At 37.5% G+C, this 19,712-nt stretch overlaps 2 protein-coding genes across 2 annotated transcripts; one reads left to right on the top strand and one right to left on the bottom strand.

Moving 5' to 3' along the window:
* Positions 1-430: 430 nt before the first annotated feature.
* On the top strand, positions 431-6,643 carry LOC111913274 (gamma-glutamyl peptidase 5). The gene is made up of 4 exons (XM_023908992.3): positions 431-883; positions 5,637-5,792; positions 5,985-6,155; positions 6,283-6,643. The coding sequence occupies exons 1-4, from the start codon at positions 584-586 to the stop codon at positions 6,379-6,381; spliced, it is 726 nt and encodes a 241-aa protein (XP_023764760.1). The 5' UTR covers positions 431-583; the 3' UTR covers positions 6,382-6,643.
* Positions 6,644-6,807: 164 nt separating this feature from the next.
* LOC111913275 (uncharacterized) lies at positions 6,808-8,418 on the bottom strand. The gene is made up of 4 exons (XM_023908993.3): positions 8,261-8,418; positions 7,501-7,629; positions 7,215-7,381; positions 6,808-7,112 (listed from the first exon to the last, which is right to left on the bottom strand). The coding sequence occupies exons 1-4, from the start codon at positions 8,280-8,282 to the stop codon at positions 7,020-7,022; spliced, it is 411 nt and encodes a 136-aa protein (XP_023764761.1). The 5' UTR covers positions 8,283-8,418; the 3' UTR covers positions 6,808-7,019.
* Positions 8,419-19,712: the final 11,294 nt, after the last annotated feature.

The following is a 19,712-nucleotide window of genomic DNA, read 5'->3' as shown; positions in this document are numbered from 1 at the left end:
CTCTCATTTATATGAATTTAGTATGTGAGGCATTAATTTAAAACGACTAAGAGACTAAAAACATAACAAAAGTAATTATTAAAATAGTTTTGTAGACAAAAAAAAAATTACGAGACACTTTTCAAAGGCCATATCATTTGAATCAATAAAACACGTAGACAGAACTGCATTTTACCTAAAGAATAAAGAAATAGGTTTGTACTATTAGAGTATTAGATAAAATCATTTAAACATGATATAAAAAATAATTAAACTATAAGCAAAAAAATTTAGAAACTAAATAATCACATTTTAAAAATTTATCATGAAAAAAAAATGATTTTATGATGACCAATATAAAATTATTTAGTTATGGATGCATGCCCATGTATGTAATATGTATCTTGTACCCTTTATATATAAGCACCTAGTGTGTATGAAAATGAAATATCTCAGATTCATTCTCACGCTAGACAAGAATCAATCTCTCTCTCAAGTCGAATCCAATCCGATTCCAGTGAGATACGCGAGCAAGGATTCAGTATAGTGACATAAAACAGCGTTAATTTGATCATCGGAGGAGTAGTGAAAAGTGAAAAGGACGATGAGATTCGGCGTTCTCCAGTGCGCAGAGGACACTGATTACGTGAAGAAGAAATACGGAGGTTACTTTGGGGTTTTCCTGAGAATGCTGGCGGAGGAAGGCGAAATTTGGGACGTGTTCCGTGTTGCCGACGGAGATTTTCCCGACGACGGGGAGATCGGAGTTTATGACGGTTTCGTGATTACCGGTAGCTGTAAAGACGCATATGGCGATGATGCTTGGATCTGCGAACTTCTCACTTTACTCAACAAATTACAATTAATGAACAAAAAAATTCTCGGCATTTGCTTCGGTCACCAGGTAATTAAGTTTCATCGATTATATATTCTTTTGATTGAATCAAATTATTCTTTCTGCAAAACTTATTCGTCTACCTCAGTTATCAGCTAATTAAACTCTGAGCTCTCGTTTCAACTTTCAAACATGAAGATATCAGATATCATGTTCATGTGTCATATTATTAAAATACATAATTAAACACAACAAAAGGTTATTTATGTGTTAATTTAGAAACCAAAAATATTTAAGTTATGTGTTAAATCTGTTCAGAGTCGTGTTTTATTAAAATTTGTTATCGATCAATTAAGAAACGGGTAAAAACAATTAAATGAACATATTTTTTTAGTTTAATTTTGATTTTAAGAAAAGATTAAACCACTATACATATTATGTATCGTAAACATACCTATGTTTTTATACAACAATAACATCAAACTTACCTTTGTTCAATCTTGATGAATTTCGGACAAGAGATTAATCATAAGAATAATTTAACAAAGCAAACAATATTTTGTTATTGATAATTTAAATAAAAAGTTAATTAAAACTGAAGAAACATTTTTCGTGATATATCTATAATCTATAACAATATAGTAAATAAGCTTGTTGTTTGAACATGCAATTGCAAAAAAATGTGAAATTGCAACGGACAAAAAATAAATAATTAAATGTTTGTTTTGTTAATGATCTTTTTCCAAAGTTCATACTTAGACTCATAAATAAACTTTTTACAAATTTTATTTTGATTTAATCCCAATAATTAGTAAAGTAGTTGAGATTTGAGAATGGTCCCATGGCATATGATTTATGAGTGGATACACAATATATATAATAGGGTAAAAAGACTAAAGAGTCCTACACTGATAAAAAGTTGTAGCCTATAATGTCCAAGTCCCATAAATATGGTATACTTGATTTATAAAAATTGTCAGCTAATCTATTCTAATAAATAAGAATAATTTTGCTATATATATTTTTCTTTTTCATTTTGACACTTGTTATTTTCTAGATTTTTTTAAATTATTTAATATTCACTTCTCATTTTTATAGTTTTTTTCTTTTTTATTCAAATCTCACCTATTAAATGTCATCTCATATCAATTAATTTTATAAATATATTCATTAATGTACATAATAATTTTCTATTTTTGAATTCCTCCTTCTATTGATATATTAATTAATATATATGTATATTAATGTAGATAGTACATTTTATTTGTGAATTTATATTAATTAATTTTATTAGTATAGATTAATTAAGACCAAATTATATAAATAGTTCATGCGGTTTACCAAAAGGTTACAAACTCAATCGTTACTTATTTTTTTTTTATGAACATGGTCTTTGTGGTTACCAAAACTTGTTTTTAATAAACCCGTATAATACACGGGTTTTACACCTAGTTTATAATGTAGTTGATACATGATGTTTAAGTTAGGCGAACAAAATTAATCACCGGATCAAAAGAGTAAGTTGATGATTCTGTGACAAGAGATTCCATTATAGACCAAGTTACTTGCTTTTTATCCATCTTTATTATTTGCTTTTTTTGCTTCGTTGTACTTTGTATAAAAACATCAATCTATATACTTTTTTTATTAATACATGGTTATCTATATATAGAGATTGCTTTTTTGCTTCGTTTGCATAAACACATTCTTTTTTCATAAAATATATCTATAAGGAAATATGAAAAAGAAAGAGGTATGTGTTTCCTGAGTCAACCTATGGCCCAACTTATGATTAGGCTTTTCGGAGTGGGCACGACAAAGACGATGTGACATGTTTTTGTTGTGACGTACAACGCCAAACCTCCATGACAAGGGTCTTCAACATGCCGAACTCAGCATCTCTCTCTCTCTCTCTCTCTCTCTCTCTCTCTCTCTCTCTCTCTCTCTCTCTCTCTCTCTCTCTCTCTCTCTCTCTCTCGTGTAAAATGGCGCCACTCCTGAGTAGCTGAGTTGCTGAGGTGGAGTTTGACACTCATAATACCACTGCAGCCGACTTTATTTCTTATTTATCTTTATCTTAAAACAATTAGTTGTATTGATATCATGTATTTTTTGTATCGTATACGATGAGAACACAAAACACCAAATAAAATCTATATTTTAATAATTTATCTAAAATTCTCAATAAACTCTCAACCTTAATTCTCAAAATGATTAAACACATTGAAATTTTGATCCCTATGTTTTACTAAAAACCACAAGTTCAATCCAAATTTTGTAATTATTTCAATGTTGTCCTTAATTTTGTATTTCTTGCTAGTATAGTCCCATACCTATATAAAATGACAATCAAAATTTTGATTGAACTTATGTAAAACACTTGTACCATATTTCTTGAACTTATTATACTTGTTTGTGTAATTTTGGATTGAACTTGTAATTGTTTCATTGTTGTACTTAAGTTTGTATTTCTTGAACTTATTATACTTAATTTGTACTTGAAAATTACATATATTTTATTTGAAAAACATAACTTCGTGATCATAATTTAAAAAAAAACAAAAAAAAAACAAATTTGTAATTTTAAATTAATTGATTTTGAATCAAGATTGTTAAAATCATGATTTTGATTATAGAATCATACAATCCTAGGTATGAAGAACGAGTTAGATCATATAAAGATCGTATATTGGGTAGGATCGCAGGTAAGATTGTAAGATGGTAGACAGAATCGGGATTCAATCTGATTAAAAATAAATAAATAAATTTACAGCTTTATGTCTTTTTCTTTTTACCAATTTATCGTTTATCATTTTTGTTATGAGTTGTGACTAATGTTTTGTACTATTTTTAGCTTTTAAATAGAAAACTGAATATTTGAGATATTTTTTATGCTTTAAAATTATATTTTATTTTGCGGGATCTTACGATCTTAATCTTGCAACCTCAAAAATAATCATATGTAGGATCCCGATCTTGACAACCTTGTTTCCGATAAGAGTAAGGTATAATTTTAGTCCTATGGTTTGACATTCATATTCACGTTTAGTTCAAGATTAAAAATAATAATACAAGTAATCCTTATAGTTTGAAAGTTCATCACGATTGGTCTTTGGCCAATGGCCAGTTACTATCATACTCATTTACTTATTTATTTATTTTTTATTGATTTTTTAATTAATAAATTAGCTTTAAATAATTAAGGAGCCACGTACCCACCACTCACATTTCGTCGACCATATTTTCTAATCACTCCTATGGTACCGACCACTTTCGTTGCACTAAAAAACAGAAAACATAATCCCTTGGTTCCCTGATTTGATAATCGATACCAACCACCTTCGCCCCCACTAAAAAATCAAAAAAACTCACCATGTCTCTTCTTGTCCCAAACCATCTTCAGCCCCACTAAAAATCAAAACCCGATCAACTCATCCAGTCTCAACGCACCTTCGTTCCCATTAAAATTCATAAAATCTTAAACCAAACAAAAGTAGTCACTATCTCACAATGTAGGAAAACTCACTCGTGTCATTACCATCCTTCTTTCACTGAAAACCAATCCCACCCCAGAGAAAGACAACAATGCCACTGTCATGTGGGGCACATTACGGTTAAAGGGAGTGATATCACTTTTAACATGTTGTCACATAAGATTTTTAAATTTTTTTCATGACAACTAGGCTTAGCATGACTAGCACAAAAAAGATATGGAGTGGAAGTGTGACAATTTAATAGGTTTAATTGTGGAGAAAAAAAATTAAAATATATAAAGAAATATAAATCAACCAATCACAACACACCTTCATATTTTCTCTCTCCCCTCTCTTCTCGCTACACTCATGGCATCTCTTTCTCAGCACCCTCATTGGTATAAGGTAGGGAGTGATGTAGCACATTTAGCACTTTCCTTAACATCTCCACTCTCTTTAGTCTAACAATTATTCGTGTAAACACTTGAGTATATGCTTGGTTGCAATAATTGCAAACACCATGAGAGACTTCTAATTAACCGTTAAAAAAATACAAAACACAAAATATCTAAAAAACAAAATTCACCAAAAGGATGTAACGGCCCTTCGTTAGCACACCAAATAATAAGTGAAGGCACAATTATACCAAAAAAATGTAAGAGTGGTATCTTTTCGCTTTTATCTAAAATTGGCACATTAAAATCTGGAACCTTATATGTCTGCATTGTGTAGGGACATTAAGCTGGAAGGAGTGGTGTCACTAAAACCGCACTCCCTCTTATGTCTATGATCCTCTTATGTCACATAGACGACAACTCATATTTTTTTTCATTTCATCAATTTGATACCATAGCAAAGGAGTGGGAAAATGGTTAGGAGAGAGAAAAAAAAAGATGATTGGTTGAGAGAGAGAGAAGGAGAGCAAATAAAAGATGAGAGAGAAAATAGGGAATGCGGCACAATTTGGGTGAGGAGAAAGTGTGGTAGAAACCGTAAGGGGTGGTGTTTTGGGTGATGATGTGGCGGAACCACGGTTGAAACCGGGCCCACTCACCCTAGTCTTAGACATAGATGGGAATGGGACAACTTTATTGTCCTCTTGGTGTGCGATTGCATGATTAATTCCATCATTCCATGCTGAATCGGTTCATACTTTTTCATATTCAAAAAAAAATGATTAGCTTACAAGAATTTGACTATGAGTTAAATCATTCACATGATCATTATTGAATATTGACAATCGTAACCAAGTTACGATCAACAGACTTACAATTCTACGTCATAAATAAATAATTTAATTTAATCATTTTGAATTTGTAAAACGTTAAATTGTATTATCTTATGTGTAGATATTGGCACGTGCCTTGGGAGGTAAAGTTGTGCGTGCGGAATCAGGTTGGGACATTGGGGTCCGAAGCATTAACTTGTCATCATCATCCATGAAAATCTTTTCTAATCTAGAAATGCCAAAAACATTGTCTGTGATCGAATGCCATCGTGATGAGGTATATATATATATATATATATATATATATATATATATATATATATATATATATATATATATATATATATATATATATATATATATATATATATATATCATTTTAACTTTTTAAGCCTCCATAACTACTATCGATTTCTATGATGATATGAATTAAACAACATTTATAAAAAATAATAATAATAATAAACAGGTTCATGAACTCCCATCTGAGGTGGAGGTGTTGGCATGGTCAGACAAGACTCGAGTTGAGATGTTCAGGTACCGGGACAACATCATGGGTGTTCAAGGTCACCCGGAGTACTCCACTGATATTCTTAAACAACTCATTGATGATCGCCTTCTTCAATGCAATCTTATTGAGGTGCTTTTTTTAAACATCTTGTTGATTTTTCTTTTTTTTTTAATATAATAGGTTGGTAAGAAGTTTGTATGACTTTTTGGTGATTTTGTTGTGTTGATAATTGACATATAAATAAATATATGTGCAGGAGTCTTATGCTGTGGAAATTAGGTCTAAGTTGGAGATGGACCCAGATATGGAGTCTTGGAAGGAGCTATGCACCAGCTTTCTCAAGGGTAGATTATAATTATGATGGAGGAACATAAGTTATTATATAAATGGTTGATTCCAGAAAAGCATTGTTATATCTTTTAATCAACAGTAATCAAAACGATAATATTCACTTGTAAGATGCGATGCAGTCGTTTTTCAAGGCAGATTGTCAATATCAACCTCTCCTACCCATCTATTATTGTTGTTTGTTGTGTGTTCATTGTAATATAACTACTGGGCATACAAAAAAGTTGTGAAGTGGTTTATTATATGATGAAGTTATTTGTCTTTATTCAGTAGGTTTTGCTTATCTTTTGGAATAACTAAAAGGAAAATTGTTATAATCACGATCTTATCATTTGATATCATGATTCCCAAATATTAACCATTGGGGTTTTCTCAAAGATGTCCAGTAGAGTTTTTCAAAACATCTACAGTAAGTCGAAGAAACCCAATCAAATATCAATGAAATGAAATAAATTAATATGTTTTGTTTTATAGAAAAAAGACATCCAAAAAACATGATGATCATATCACCAGACATCCACATCATTTATTGGCCAGCAAAGAGTTCTTTAGTTCATATTTCTCATAAAACCAGCAAACAATCAAATTAAAACCATAGCCACCAAATGACCAGATCAAATTCAATCAAGACAGACAGCTTACTACTTAAGCTGTAAGACCTGAGCTCCTCCTGCACTCCGCCAGCATATCCATGTAAAACTGGCACTTGCTGATGTCACTACCAGAGCTGTTAATGCACTGCATATGCATCCAAACAAAACAAAAATATACATCAATCACATTTAACAAAACATTCATTAACAACCTTTCAACATATTAAAAATGAGAAAGTAGACATACATCTGTGAATGCCTTGGAGTGCATTCCACAAGCATCAGAGACAGAGGTGTTTGTAGCAGAGGCATCTGGAACAGCAGCACCAACAGTCTCATGTTGAATTGTGCGAGGACCCATGATAGAATCCACAGCTCTGTGAGCAACAGCACTTCCAGTACCAAAAGCCAAGCCTAACATACCAAAAGTGTCAAAATATAACTCAAATTCATAAAATTAAGAAAGAAAGAAAGAAAAGGTGTATTAAGTATAATAGTATTATAGGAATAGAATATGGTTTATATTGAGGTACCTTGAGCTATGGTTGAACCAATGCCTCCAAGCATCGATCCACCACCGCTAGACTGAACAGGGGCAGGAGGGGGTGATCGGTTAACTGGTGCTGGTGGTGGAGCACGAGCAGGTGCACGAGCTGACCTTCCTGCAACATGGTATTTGTCATATGGAATTGCGAACACCACAAAACATATAAACATAACAGTCATAAGAGAAGTGCATCTTGTCTAACATGATTAAAAAAATGCTAAAAGCAGTATATGATTTGTTTTGCAAATTCAAAGCCATGCTATTGGTTAATCTTACAAATTAGATTGTCTGAATGTGCAACACGAAGCCAGTAAAGTTTACTTGTCCAAAAAGACATGTCAATTCTAGGGTTCTTCAGAACAGATTGATGCAAACATCGATTAGGAACTCATATAGCATGCACAGAGAAAGGAATACACGTATATTGCTGAAATGACAACGATACGACCATCGGACCACAAATGACGATTTCCCTAATTCTTACAAAGCAAAATCTAAATATCTACAACCCTACTATTCCTCGATTTCAAGAGATCTCTATGGTGCAGGTAAACAGAAAACAAACACAAACGCACGGCACTACAGTCAAATCTCAAACAAATCTTTCATTCAAAAACAAACGCACGGAACCCTAGAAAACGGAAATGGTGTAGTTACATGGACAAGATATTTCCCACGCATATTGAAAATTATTGATGGATAGAACACGAACGATGGAACAGTGGATAAATGGTTAGGAAACTTACCACCGGAGCTTCTGCGAGGCATGTTGATTTCGAGAGAGACAAAGAAGCGGCGAAAACTAAAGAGAGAAAATTAATAGATTGGAGACAAAAAGCTTCGGGTGATTTACAATAAAACCCTGATGCCGTATCGGGGCCTCTTTATAAGGAAAGGTGTACCTTGTCATGGTTGTACGTTACGAAATCCAAGTTGTACCTTGTTGTGTTGAGAGGTTATTGTTGACTGAGCAATCGCGATCGTGTGTTTCTCTAGAAGCGTCTTATTCCTCCGTGTAAAAAAATCGTTGGTTACTCGACCAATCAGAAGCCTAACGCCCTAACCTCACTATCTGGGTCGGGTCGGGTCAATTTGAATTTCATGTTAACTTGTTTTTCAAGTAAAAGAACCCTTTTTCCTTGTCAAGATTTTTTTTTAATGTTAAAGGCTATATGATTTTTTTTAACAAATTACTAAAATTGTTCTATGGTTTATTAAAATTCCTTGTTTGGTCTCTTTCTTTCGTTTTGCATTTGAACCATCTCTAATTTTTTATTTTGTTACGTTATACGCCCCTGCCTAATTGGAAATGACTAAAATACCCTTATATACTTATCAAATTATTTAAATAATTTTATAATTTATAATTGAAAAATAAAATAAAAAAGGTCCCACAACCCATCACCTCCACTCACCTCTCTGGACTACAGCTCACCAAATGTTGTCGGAGCCACTAGACCACCGTCGGAACCCACTAAAAACCCCACCAGCTTCATCTTCTTCGATTTTTCTCCACACATACCTTCGTCGAAAACTAACTTGTTCACCCCAATGCTCAAACCTGCTCCATCACGTTCCTATCTCTTACTCGTTCTATCCCTCTGTTCGAAGCCATGACGTCGACGACATCTTATTCGTACTCCTTCACCATCGAATGCATTTCATCCCTCCTTTTTATTCACCGTTGACCTACATCTCCTTCTGTTTCCCTCTCCACCATCGCTGATGGAATTCTGACCCAGACTTTCCCCTTTGTGACCTAAATGTCGTTGCAACTTAACCATCAGTTTGAATGGGATTGCACCAAGCCTAGAAGTCGACCCCTAACGAGGTTCATTTTTTGAGCATCTAGTTTCCTCTATGTTCAATTGATTTGGGTGGTGTCGGCTTTGTGGATTTTGGTTGCAGTTGGGTTTCATCTATGTTGGTAGTCGGTGGTCATGTTAGTGTGAGATTTAAGAGAAAGAAGGCTTGATACATTTCAACATTAGTTCATGCTAAATCCCCACTAGAACCAAATTTCAAGCTAAATCTTGGTTCTGAGTTGCAAGTCTCGCCGAAATCTTGGTTCTAAGTTGTAGGTCGCACCAGAATCTTGGTTCTGAGTTGCAGGTCTCGCCATAATCTTGGTTTCGAGTGGTGGTTGTTAGTGTTTAATGGGGTTTGTCAATGCCTGGTAATTGTTGTTAGGGGTTGTCGTGTGTGGTGGTGGTAGCTGGTGGTTGTGACCGGTTGTAACACCCCGACTCTCAGGTATATGTTTTAAAGCATTTTATACATGTTTATGGACTCACTCGATGAGTTGGTTGCCCCCAACTCGTCGTGTAGAGGCGAGTTAGCCCGCGTGGATTATTGGATCTACTCGACAAGTCGGAGGACCCGGACTCGACGAGTAGGAGTTGGAAGATGAAACCATGATTTTTAGGGTTTACACCATATTTAAAGGACCTTAAGTCCTTGCCTCCAGTCCCTTACCACCTCTTGACGGCTAGAAGAACCCCTAATCAGTCTAGATCCTGTTCTTGAGTGTTTGTGAGGATTAAAGAGTGTTTTGATGGGTTTTATGCATAAGACCAATCCTATCTTCTCATACAAACCCTAATGCTTGGATCTAGGTTTCTCTATTGTACATGCTTTGAATCCAAGACTTGCAACCCTAGATCTATCAAATATAATTCGAAATTAACATTAAGAAAACAGATCTAAGTGTTTTACCTCTTTCAAGTAGCTTGAAATCCTTGTAATCTTCTTGATCTTGAGCTTAGAGTCACAATTGTAACTCCTCTAATGGTTCACAAACCCCACAAGCAAGAAGGCAATATGAGAGAGGGTGAGAGATGCTAAAATCGGCCCTAGGGTTCTCTTGGAATCCAATGTAGCCGATTTCCATAGCCTAGGGGTCTTATTTATATTGTAGGCTGCTAGGGTTTCAGTCTAAACCCTAATGGACAGCTTAATCATCAAGCAGCCCATAGAACCTTCTAGATTAGGGCCTTTGGACGAAAATATGATGGATACCCATAATTATTTCGTTCCCCCTTAGTCCATTAGGTTTTCCAGCCCAAAACTCAACTATCATACATTTGACAGTTTATGCCTCTTTATTTCATTAATCTCTTTTAGTCACCAAATTAATTCCTAATTAATTTGTGACCAATACCAATTAAATAAATATGATTTCTCCTTTAATATATTATTCTTATAATATATTAATAAACCATAATTTTCTCTCTCTCTCTCTCTCTCCTTAAATTACCTTGTCAAGTTGCTTTGGAGAAGGCAACCCAAAAGGACCATGCACAACCGGGTCAAGTACAGACCAAATATAGTTACGGGATTAGACACTAATCCAACATGTTTTTGGTGCATTTTGTGAAGAAGGTTTGAGGTATAAGGAGCTTGGGGAAAAGAGGAGTTTGTGGATCTAACTCTACTTCATCTTGGCATCATTCTGAAGATATCAAGTCTTTACCTTGACTTATCTTCAGCTAGATCTTTTCATGCTTAGGTTTAGGGCCATTTATAACATATATGTGAGCCATTGCGGGTATTAGCCATGATCTGAAGTTGCAACTTAAGATCTAGACTCCTTTAGGTCTCATACTCATAAATCTACCAACTTTATCTCGTATGAACCCTCACCATGCCCTAAACCTCATTCTAGACTTGGTTTTAGTGTTATAAGACTTTAAGACCTTCCATGCACGTAAAAATTACAACTTTACGTGGGAATCTATTCCTTAGGAAGCTGGATCTACAATATGGAGCTTTGGGGTAAGAAATGGATTGCATGAACTCGACGATTCGCATAGCCGACTCGGCGAGTCGGATGAAGATTATTTGTATTTGATTATGCATGAACTTGGCAAGTTAGTAAGAGGACTCGACGAGTTAGTTAGGGTTTTCCCCGACATCTGGACATGCAAGGAATCGACGAGTTTGTTGGAAACTCGGCGAGTCAATTAGGGTTTTGGTGATTTCTGAGTTCTTAAGGAACCCGACAAGTTGCTAGGTGCACTCGACGAGTCGGGTCAACATGGATTGTTGACTTTGACTTTGACCAATGGTTGACCAGTTTGACTTATGGGGGTATTTTGGTAATTTGGGAATTATGGAAGTGAATCATTGGTGGATGTAGGTGTTGGACTTGGAGCTGCATTTGGTGGAGTTTGACTTTATCACTTCGAGCTACTTATGAGGTGAGTTCTCCTCACTATATCAACGGGGTCTAAGGCACCAATGTCGGCCCTTTTGGATTTGTATCCGAGTTTATTGCATGATATGCTTTATGATTTATATATTGGTTATATGATGGTTGCTATGTTAGTGTTATGTTAGATCGGTATCCTGGTTATAGGATTGTGTTATGTTAGTGATCGGTTAGATCGGTATCCTGGTTAAAGGATGGTTATTATGTTAGTGATCGGTTAGATCGGTATCTTGATTATAGGATGGTTGCCATGTTAGTGATCTGTTAGATATGTATGACTATCTGTACATGCTAGCTAGCGTATGATATTTATGTGCACATGTTTGTTGGTTTGGGGGATTGAGATGAGGCAGGTCATGCTTTGTGTTGTAGGCCAAGATAACCAGGGCAGACTAGATAGACTGTAGACCCGATTATGGCATACTAGCTAGGCCGAAGACCCGGCGAGTGGTCTGGATAGACTGAAGGCCCTGAGAGGTTGTCCAGATGTGCCGAAGGCTCGGGAGCGATCCAGATAGACTGATGACCTGTAAGGCGGTCCAGTCAAACTGATGGCTCATTATACATGTTGTATTTGTTTATATGATATGGTTATATATGTATGACGTTGGTATTTTGGGGGTAACTCACTAAGCCTTCGAGCTTACATTTATCGATTATTGTTTCAGGTACTTCTGATGATCGCAGGAAGGCGAATGCGTGATCGTACATCTCCTCATGTTTACATGTTTTGATTATGGGATACTCTGACATTATACTAATTTGAAAATAAGTTTTGTAATAATCATTGGTTTTGAAATGTTTTAAAAAGTTTAAATTTGGCATGATTTTTATGGATGTTACATCGGTGGTCAGTGGCAGTTGGCGATGGTTGATGGTGAACGGTGACTGGTGGTGAGAGTTTGAGCCGAAGGAGTGGTAGTGTAAGTGTTGAGAGAAAAACTTTGATAAGAGTTAGAAACAAGATAATAAGTTGAGGTTTTTGGTTTTCGGGTAATAACCGAACCGAACCGATTAATACCTGAACCGAGTTGAGCCTGTATTCGTTAATCGGTTCGGATTTCGGTTCATGCAATTATCCTTATTCGGTTTTCAGGTTATTCGGGTTCGGTTCGGTTCGATCCGGTTCCGATCCGAATAACATTCATATGTCTGAGTGTACGAGGCAACGCCCGGACGCAAGAGGTACGTTAGGCTTCGATTCAATTAAAAAATGTACTGCTGTATTTTGTATGTTAGCATATGCCACCCCCCGATGCACTAGACGAGAGTTTTAGGATGTCCGCACGTATCGCCTGAGAAAGTCTTCATGAATTTCGCATAGTTGTTATGTCTTTGTATGGTCCACGATATTTGCATCATCCTAACGTATATCAATGACAATACATAAAGGGCAAGTATCATTATCCAATGGTCGTACTTAAAGCTGCAGCCTCAAAGGATCTACGGATCTAGCATGCCTTTTTCGGTAGTGCCAGTTCGCTTAATGATATTATTATTCTTAATAACTCACCAATATTCAACAATGTGTATGCCGGTATTGCCCCAGATTCGTCACTTGTACTCCGATGAACGCAATACAAATTTGGGTAATATCTTGTGGATGGGATCTATCTAGAGCTTTCTGTTTTCGTTAAAAGTTTGTCATGTCCGGATGACCCTCAGAGGTCCAGATTTAAGAGAGTCCAAGAAAAAGCAAGAAAATATATCAAACGAGCATTTGGAGCACTTAAAAAGCGTTGGCAGATAGCTGCAAAAACATTTATGTTTCATGATATTTCTATTATGACAGAGGTGATGTATACATGTATCATATTGCATAATATGATAATAGAACATGGAGGAAACGCGATATGTGTGTACAACGAGAACGAAGTCATCCCAGAGACACAAGCACTACAATATGGTGGTCAAGAATGGATACAAAGAACGAGGATAATTCACAGTGCGGTAATCCATACCGATCTTCGCCGACAATTAACCGATCATCTTTGGACGATGGACAATGTAACACCAAGAATCAGAAAGACCAAGAAAATAAAGGAAAAACCCTAAGTCAAGGGGACAATGCTCGGTAGTATGGTTCGGGTGAGACCCGTGGGCGAGGCCCGTGAGTTTATAGTAGCACAGGTGGGACCTGTGTGACATCCCTAAATTCACGGCCAGAAAAGACCGTTTTAATTTATGCTTTTAAAATAATTTCAAAGTAAATCCATTGATTTAAAAGAGCTGCGGAATTTGTTCCCAAAACAAAATATGATAAAATAAAGTTTATCAAAGCATTTCATCAAGAGATGCATTTTCATTATATAACAATATTCGGGATGTCATGTTCCGATAAACAGACCAAAAGCATAAACATCAAAAGATAGACCATATGACAGTTACATATAACAACTGGTCTAATATTAAAAGATCTCGATAAGTCATCCAACTTATGCTCTCGCGCCACTACCTGTAATACAACAAAATTGAGTAGGTCAGGCTTGGGAGTCTGGTGAGCATATAGGGTTTTCAACCCACAATAAATAATTATATTTAATTTCACCAATCAACAATAACCCGATTACCCATTCCCGTTATCCTCACTTTACATCCCTAGAACAACATCTATCTCAAGGGACCTAATCTAGGATTTTCATCGGGACGGACATTACTGATAAGGGATTTCCTCAACAATAGATGTCCTAAAGGCAACCATGAGGGGGATAGAGTACACCGGTGAACACATCGTTCACAACACCTACAGGTTATGAGTCTACTAGCGTTCCACATGACTATCTAGAAAGAGTCTGTGGTCGTTATCCATACTCCGCTGAATAACTAGATCAACAACAACAACATCGAGGCCTCTCATCTGTTTATCACGCGTCAACTATCTACCCATGTTCTACCCAACATATTAGTAGATAAAAATATATATTTTTATACATAGTTTAAAACCTGTATAGCATTCTCATTCAATACATATTCCAAACAACAGATGAGACACATACACATAACACGTATTTCATAGAGAATAAATCATATCTATGAGATAGAAGAAAATGAATATACATTCACACATATAACAACAAAATATACACATAACACGTATTTCGTATAAAATACTTCATAATTATGCGTTAGAAGAAGGTAACTACACACTCACCTGATCAGAAGATGATCAGACAGCACTACGACTTGTAGAAGTAGTATTCTTCGGTAGATCTGGAAGATCTTCACAAAAATTGGCTTCTCGCGGGCAGAGTTTCGGCTCGGAAATCTCACTTCTCGGGAACTTCGGGGCTTCGAAACTTGCTTCGGGGCTTGGGATTAATACCGGGGCTTCGGGATATTTCTGGCACGCAAAACGATGCAAAATGGGAGAAAGAGAAGAGAAAAAGAGCAAAAAGATCGGCTGCCCTCGCATGCTATTTATAGGGGCTGAGCTTCGGGGTTACGTTGGGCGTAACTTCGGAGTACGTTGTGCGTACGCGACCAAAAACGTCACTGCTTACGTCTTCGGAGTACTCAAGTGCGAGGCTGGTCACGCTTCGTTGTACGCTGGGCGTAACCCGGATAAGTCCGGTGACTCCCCTTCGGATAATATCGGGTTTAATAATTAAATTTATATTTTAATTATTTAATAAATTTCAAAAATTCATATCTTCTTCATACGAACTCTGGTTTCGACGTTCTTTATATCCACGCGAAAGTGAGACTACGCTCTACAACTTTCGTTTAGACTCCGTCGGCTAATTTTGACTTTTTTTTAGTAGGCCGGGACAGAAAATTTCATTAGAAATTCATAACTTCTTCATCTGACGTCCGTTTTCGTCCCTCTTTCTATCGTTGCACTACCAGCGACGAGATCTTCGATTTTCGTTTAGAAAGTTTCGGCTAAAAGTCGCTCGATCTCAATTCGAACTTTTGGGTTGTCTACTGCTAAGCTGAAACTTCGAAAAATCATAATTTCCTCATACGAAGTCAGATTTGGGCATTCTTTTTATGCACACTCTCGGTTCAACATTATCTTCGTCTTTCGTGTTGATCACTAAGGCCAAATATCACTCCTTCGTAAATTCACTATTTACGTCACGCTGTGCCACACTGGTTTTGTCGCGAAACTTCGACAAATCATAACTTCTTCGTTATAACTCGGATTTCTACATTTTTTACCTCGTCTCAACTAATACAACATTATCCATAAATATCGGCTTTATCTAATATTTCATTTTGACGCTTATTTTTATTATTAATTAAATTAAGACACATAATTAAGCACAAAACACATAATACTCAAATAATACATCTTTATTATTTCTAGATGGGTTACAAAGGTTAACATAGACTATTACATTGCTTTTAATGACAAGCCCGGAAACACGGGCATTACAACCTGGTAAGGACCTTAGGGTCAAGTTAGGGGATCAAGAATCTTAGGACTTGTAGCGCCAGAGTGGCAGAGTAGATGGAGCAGTATAAGGTAGCCGAAGTTTCTTCGGAAGTCGTTGGGAGCGACTAAGAGATTGTGATGGGACTAGAGACCGGTAATCCAGATGTTAATAGATTAGTAGAGACCAAGGTGGTCTCGGTTCATCCAGAAGGCGGATAAGGGACAAGAGAATTTTCAGTCAGTGGCAGTAATGGTAAGAAGATTATGGTATAAAACAGCTAGTTGACCGAGGAGTGCTATGCATCTCACAGTAGAGATGGATAATCTCAAAGGGAAGGGCTTGACCCTGTTTCGTAGCTCTTTTCTGCGTCTAACCGTTGTAGGGATGAATCTTTTACTCGAAGGATTATCTGAACCATTCGCTGTGATGGGTGCTGAGCACTAAGTTATAGTAGTAAGAAGTATCCAGTGAGTACTGGCAGTAATACCCGCATTGGAAGTAGCGGGAGTAATGGATTTGGTGAAGGATAAGTCCTTCACAGTGATAGGGGAGGTAGTTGGTTATGGAACGTTGCCTTGGGAAGGCCAGAAAACGCACAAGGAAAAAGGGGGTGGGGTGAACCCCCTAGGATGTACAACATAAGTACTCAGGGAGTACCGGAAGGATTGTCAGTTGAGTAAGTTGTGTTCCCAAGATGGATAGGGTTAGGGTGAACCCGAGAATACTATCCGCAAGGATCAATGGTCGTCAGAATGACCAGGCGAAAGGTCAGCGGAGGTAGGCAGCTGGTATTAGATTTTAAGCAGGGTGTTGAAAGAAGACTGCAGGGCGATTGGTTGTAGAGAAACTTCGAGGACGAAGTTTAGTTTAATTGGGGGAGAATTGTAACACCCAGAATCAGAAAGACCAAGAGAAGAAAGGAAAAACCCTAAGTCAAGGGGTCAACTCGTCGAGTCCATAGGTGAACTCGACGAGTCGGAGCGGGATCCGGGTTATGGAATAAGTGACCGACTCGACAAGTAGGCAAGTGGACTCGACGAGTCTAGTCTGATCGAGGAAAGCCCTAATCTGAGGGTTTGCACCCTATTTAAAGGACCTTATGTCCTCTCCTTAGTCCCCCTTGTCGGCCAGAAGTTGTTATACACGATTCCAACCCTAAGTTGAGTGAGAGAAGGAAGAAAGTGAGTTTGGGGTTTTTTCAAGAGGAAGATTTGGAGGATTTGACCACTAAGGAGCTGGAGGATCCAACCCTTTTGTTGTGAACATCAGTTTGAAGGTAAAAATCGGTCACCTTGCCTTTGTTGCTTCTAGATCTTCTCATGGATGATGTTTTGGGGCCATTATGGTATGATAAGGAGCCTTTTCGAGTTAGAAGTCCAGATCTGAGGTTGCTACTTCAGATCTAGGTGTGTCTTGGCCCAAAGATCCATAAAGTATCAGTTTTTGGTGTGTTGGTAAAGCATGTTTGCCCCAAACCCTAGCCCTAGAGTGTTTTAAGCCTATAGCTCCTTGGTTTCACGTAAAGTTTGCAACTTTACGTGAGGAATCGACTTTGGAAGAGTGGATCTACAAGATGGAGCCCCTGCATGGCTCAAAAAGCCACTGTATGGATTAAGAACTGAAGCTACTCGGTGAGTCACATGGGTGGACTCGACGAGTTGGATGAAGATAGGCAGGAACTCGACGAGTTGGAAGAACAACTCGGCGAGTCTGTTGAAGATTGTTGTGGACTCAGCGAGTTTGTTCTTGGACTCGACGAGTTGGATCGCAGAACCTCAACCTTTTCTGGTTAAGACTTAGATCAGTGAGTTGAGTAGTGACTCAGTTAGTTGGACAGGATGGGACTCAGAGATCGTTGAACTCGACGAGTCGGCGGGGTGACTCGGCGAGCTGAGGTGTATTGTGAGAGTTTTAGAGTATAAGGACTCGACGAGTCAACAGGTTGACGGCGAATGGAGTCAGTCAAGAAGTCTGACTTTGACCAAGACTTTGACTTTGACAAAAGTGGACTTAGTTGGCTTCTAGAGTTCTGTTTGGATCTAAGTGTTATGTATATTGATATTGGTAGCTCGGGGAGCTAGTGGAGCAGCGGTTCAGAGAATTGTCGGTCAACAGTCAGAGGGTTATCAGCAAAAGTTCAGCAGTGCAGATGAGTTTCCCTTTGTGTGAATGGGTCTACAGCCACAATGCCGACCCATGTAGTTATGAGTAGGAAGACCCGGGGGTTAGCCCTAGGCACTGTTTGCTTGTATGATATTCAGGACCAAGGTCTAATGTCGGACGGGTACCCAAGGAATGGTTTGCATGATAGAGTATACTTGTTGTCTGTGTGATGCATGTATGTGCCTGGTAGGGAGGTGAGTGTGGGCGAGGTCCCGTATCTCACCAATAGCAGAGTATGGACGGTGTTTCATATCTTATTAGTAGCAGAGCAGGGGCAAGGCTCGAGATAGGTATGGAGTGAGTGTGGGCGTGGGTCCGTATCTCACTTACAGTAGGAGCTTGGACGGGGTTCCATGATTCGCTAGTAACAGGATAGGGGCGAGGCCCAAGACATGCGAGGCCTTAGGACAGGAATACAGTAGGGTATGTTCAATTATGTGTTATATGCTATTTTGTATTATGTGGTTAGCGGATGGGGCCCAGAGACAGGCGGGGCCTAAAAGAAACAGATTTGTATCCGAGCGAGGCTCGAAGCCAGGCGGGGCCTGGAGCGCAGGGGCCGTTGTAGCGGGCGAGGCCTGGAATAGCGGGCGTGGCCCAGTATGTGCAGTATGTGTTTATACAGGGTATGTGGTAGGTTGGGGGAACTCACTAAGCTTCGTGCTTACGGTTTTCAGTTTTGGTTTCAGGTACTTCCGGTAGCGGAGGGAAGAGCTCGGGGTGATCGCATGGCACACACCATTGATTAGTCAGCCTGGGATGTTTTACTCTGATAATGAAAATATGTTTTGGAAATGATACTCTGAATTTATGTTATGACTTATGATATGTTTTTATGAATATGGCTTTGGTAATGATTTAAAGAAAAAATTTTGGTATGGATTTTTGGGACGTTGCAGACAATCTTGATCCAAATATGCCACTAGAATATGAATTCACTACTAGAAAAACAACCTTTAACGACGCGCAAACCACGACACACATTGATTTATGTTACGCAAAAGAGAGTGATCTTAAAATAGTGTCATCTCTTCAAAAAATTTAATAATTTATGTCACGCATTATTGCGTGCCCTTAGATTAGTGTATAAAGAAAAAAAAATTAAAAACATATACCTATCGCTTTATAATTTTAATGAAACGCGCGTTTAGACGGGAAACGAAATCCCCAAATTTTTGTAAACCCGCCTTCTACCTTTTTTCTATCATTCATCTTCTAAATCGACTCTCCCATCTCGGTCCATCTCTTTCCTCTCCAATCCGCTTCTCCGCTACTCCTGACCTCCTTCTTATCGGTCTCATCAAACATCTCGTTCCTCACTTTTGCTGTTGACCACCGGTCCTTCCCCATCAGCCATGCTCCTACTAAATGATCATATGTCCAAGCACAATCGGTGGTGTCTATCTACTTTTCTTCTCCTGTTTTTGCACCCTGAAGACGATGACG

The sequence above is a fragment of the Lactuca sativa genome, chromosome 5, assembly GCF_002870075.4.
Source record: "Lactuca sativa cultivar Salinas chromosome 5, Lsat_Salinas_v11, whole genome shotgun sequence".
NCBI lineage: Eukaryota > Viridiplantae > Streptophyta > Magnoliopsida > Asterales > Asteraceae > Lactuca > Lactuca sativa.
Note: the sequence above shows the minus strand (reverse complement) of the source record. Positions and strands in the feature narration are given on the sequence as shown.

Coding starts and splice junctions, on each gene's coding strand:
- LOC111913275 (XM_023908993.3), bottom strand. CDS start 8,282: ATGCCTCGCAGAAGCTCCGGTG. Junction 7,630..8,260: donor GCCTCGCAGAAGCTCCGGTG/GTAAGTTTCCTA, acceptor ACCATGTTGCAG/GAAGGTCAGCTCGTGCACCT. Junction 7,113..7,214: donor ACTCCAAGGCATTCACAGAT/GTATGTCTACTT, acceptor ATGCATATGCAG/TGCATTAACAGCTCTGGTAG.
- LOC111913274 (XM_023908992.3), top strand. CDS start 584: ATGAGATTCGGCGTTCTCCAGTGCGCAGAGGACACTGATTACGTGAAG. Junction 5,793..5,984: donor TCGAATGCCATCGTGATGAG/GTATATATATAT, acceptor AATAATAAACAG/GTTCATGAACTCCCATCTGA. Junction 6,156..6,282: donor TTCAATGCAATCTTATTGAG/GTGCTTTTTTTA, acceptor ATATATGTGCAG/GAGTCTTATGCTGTGGAAAT.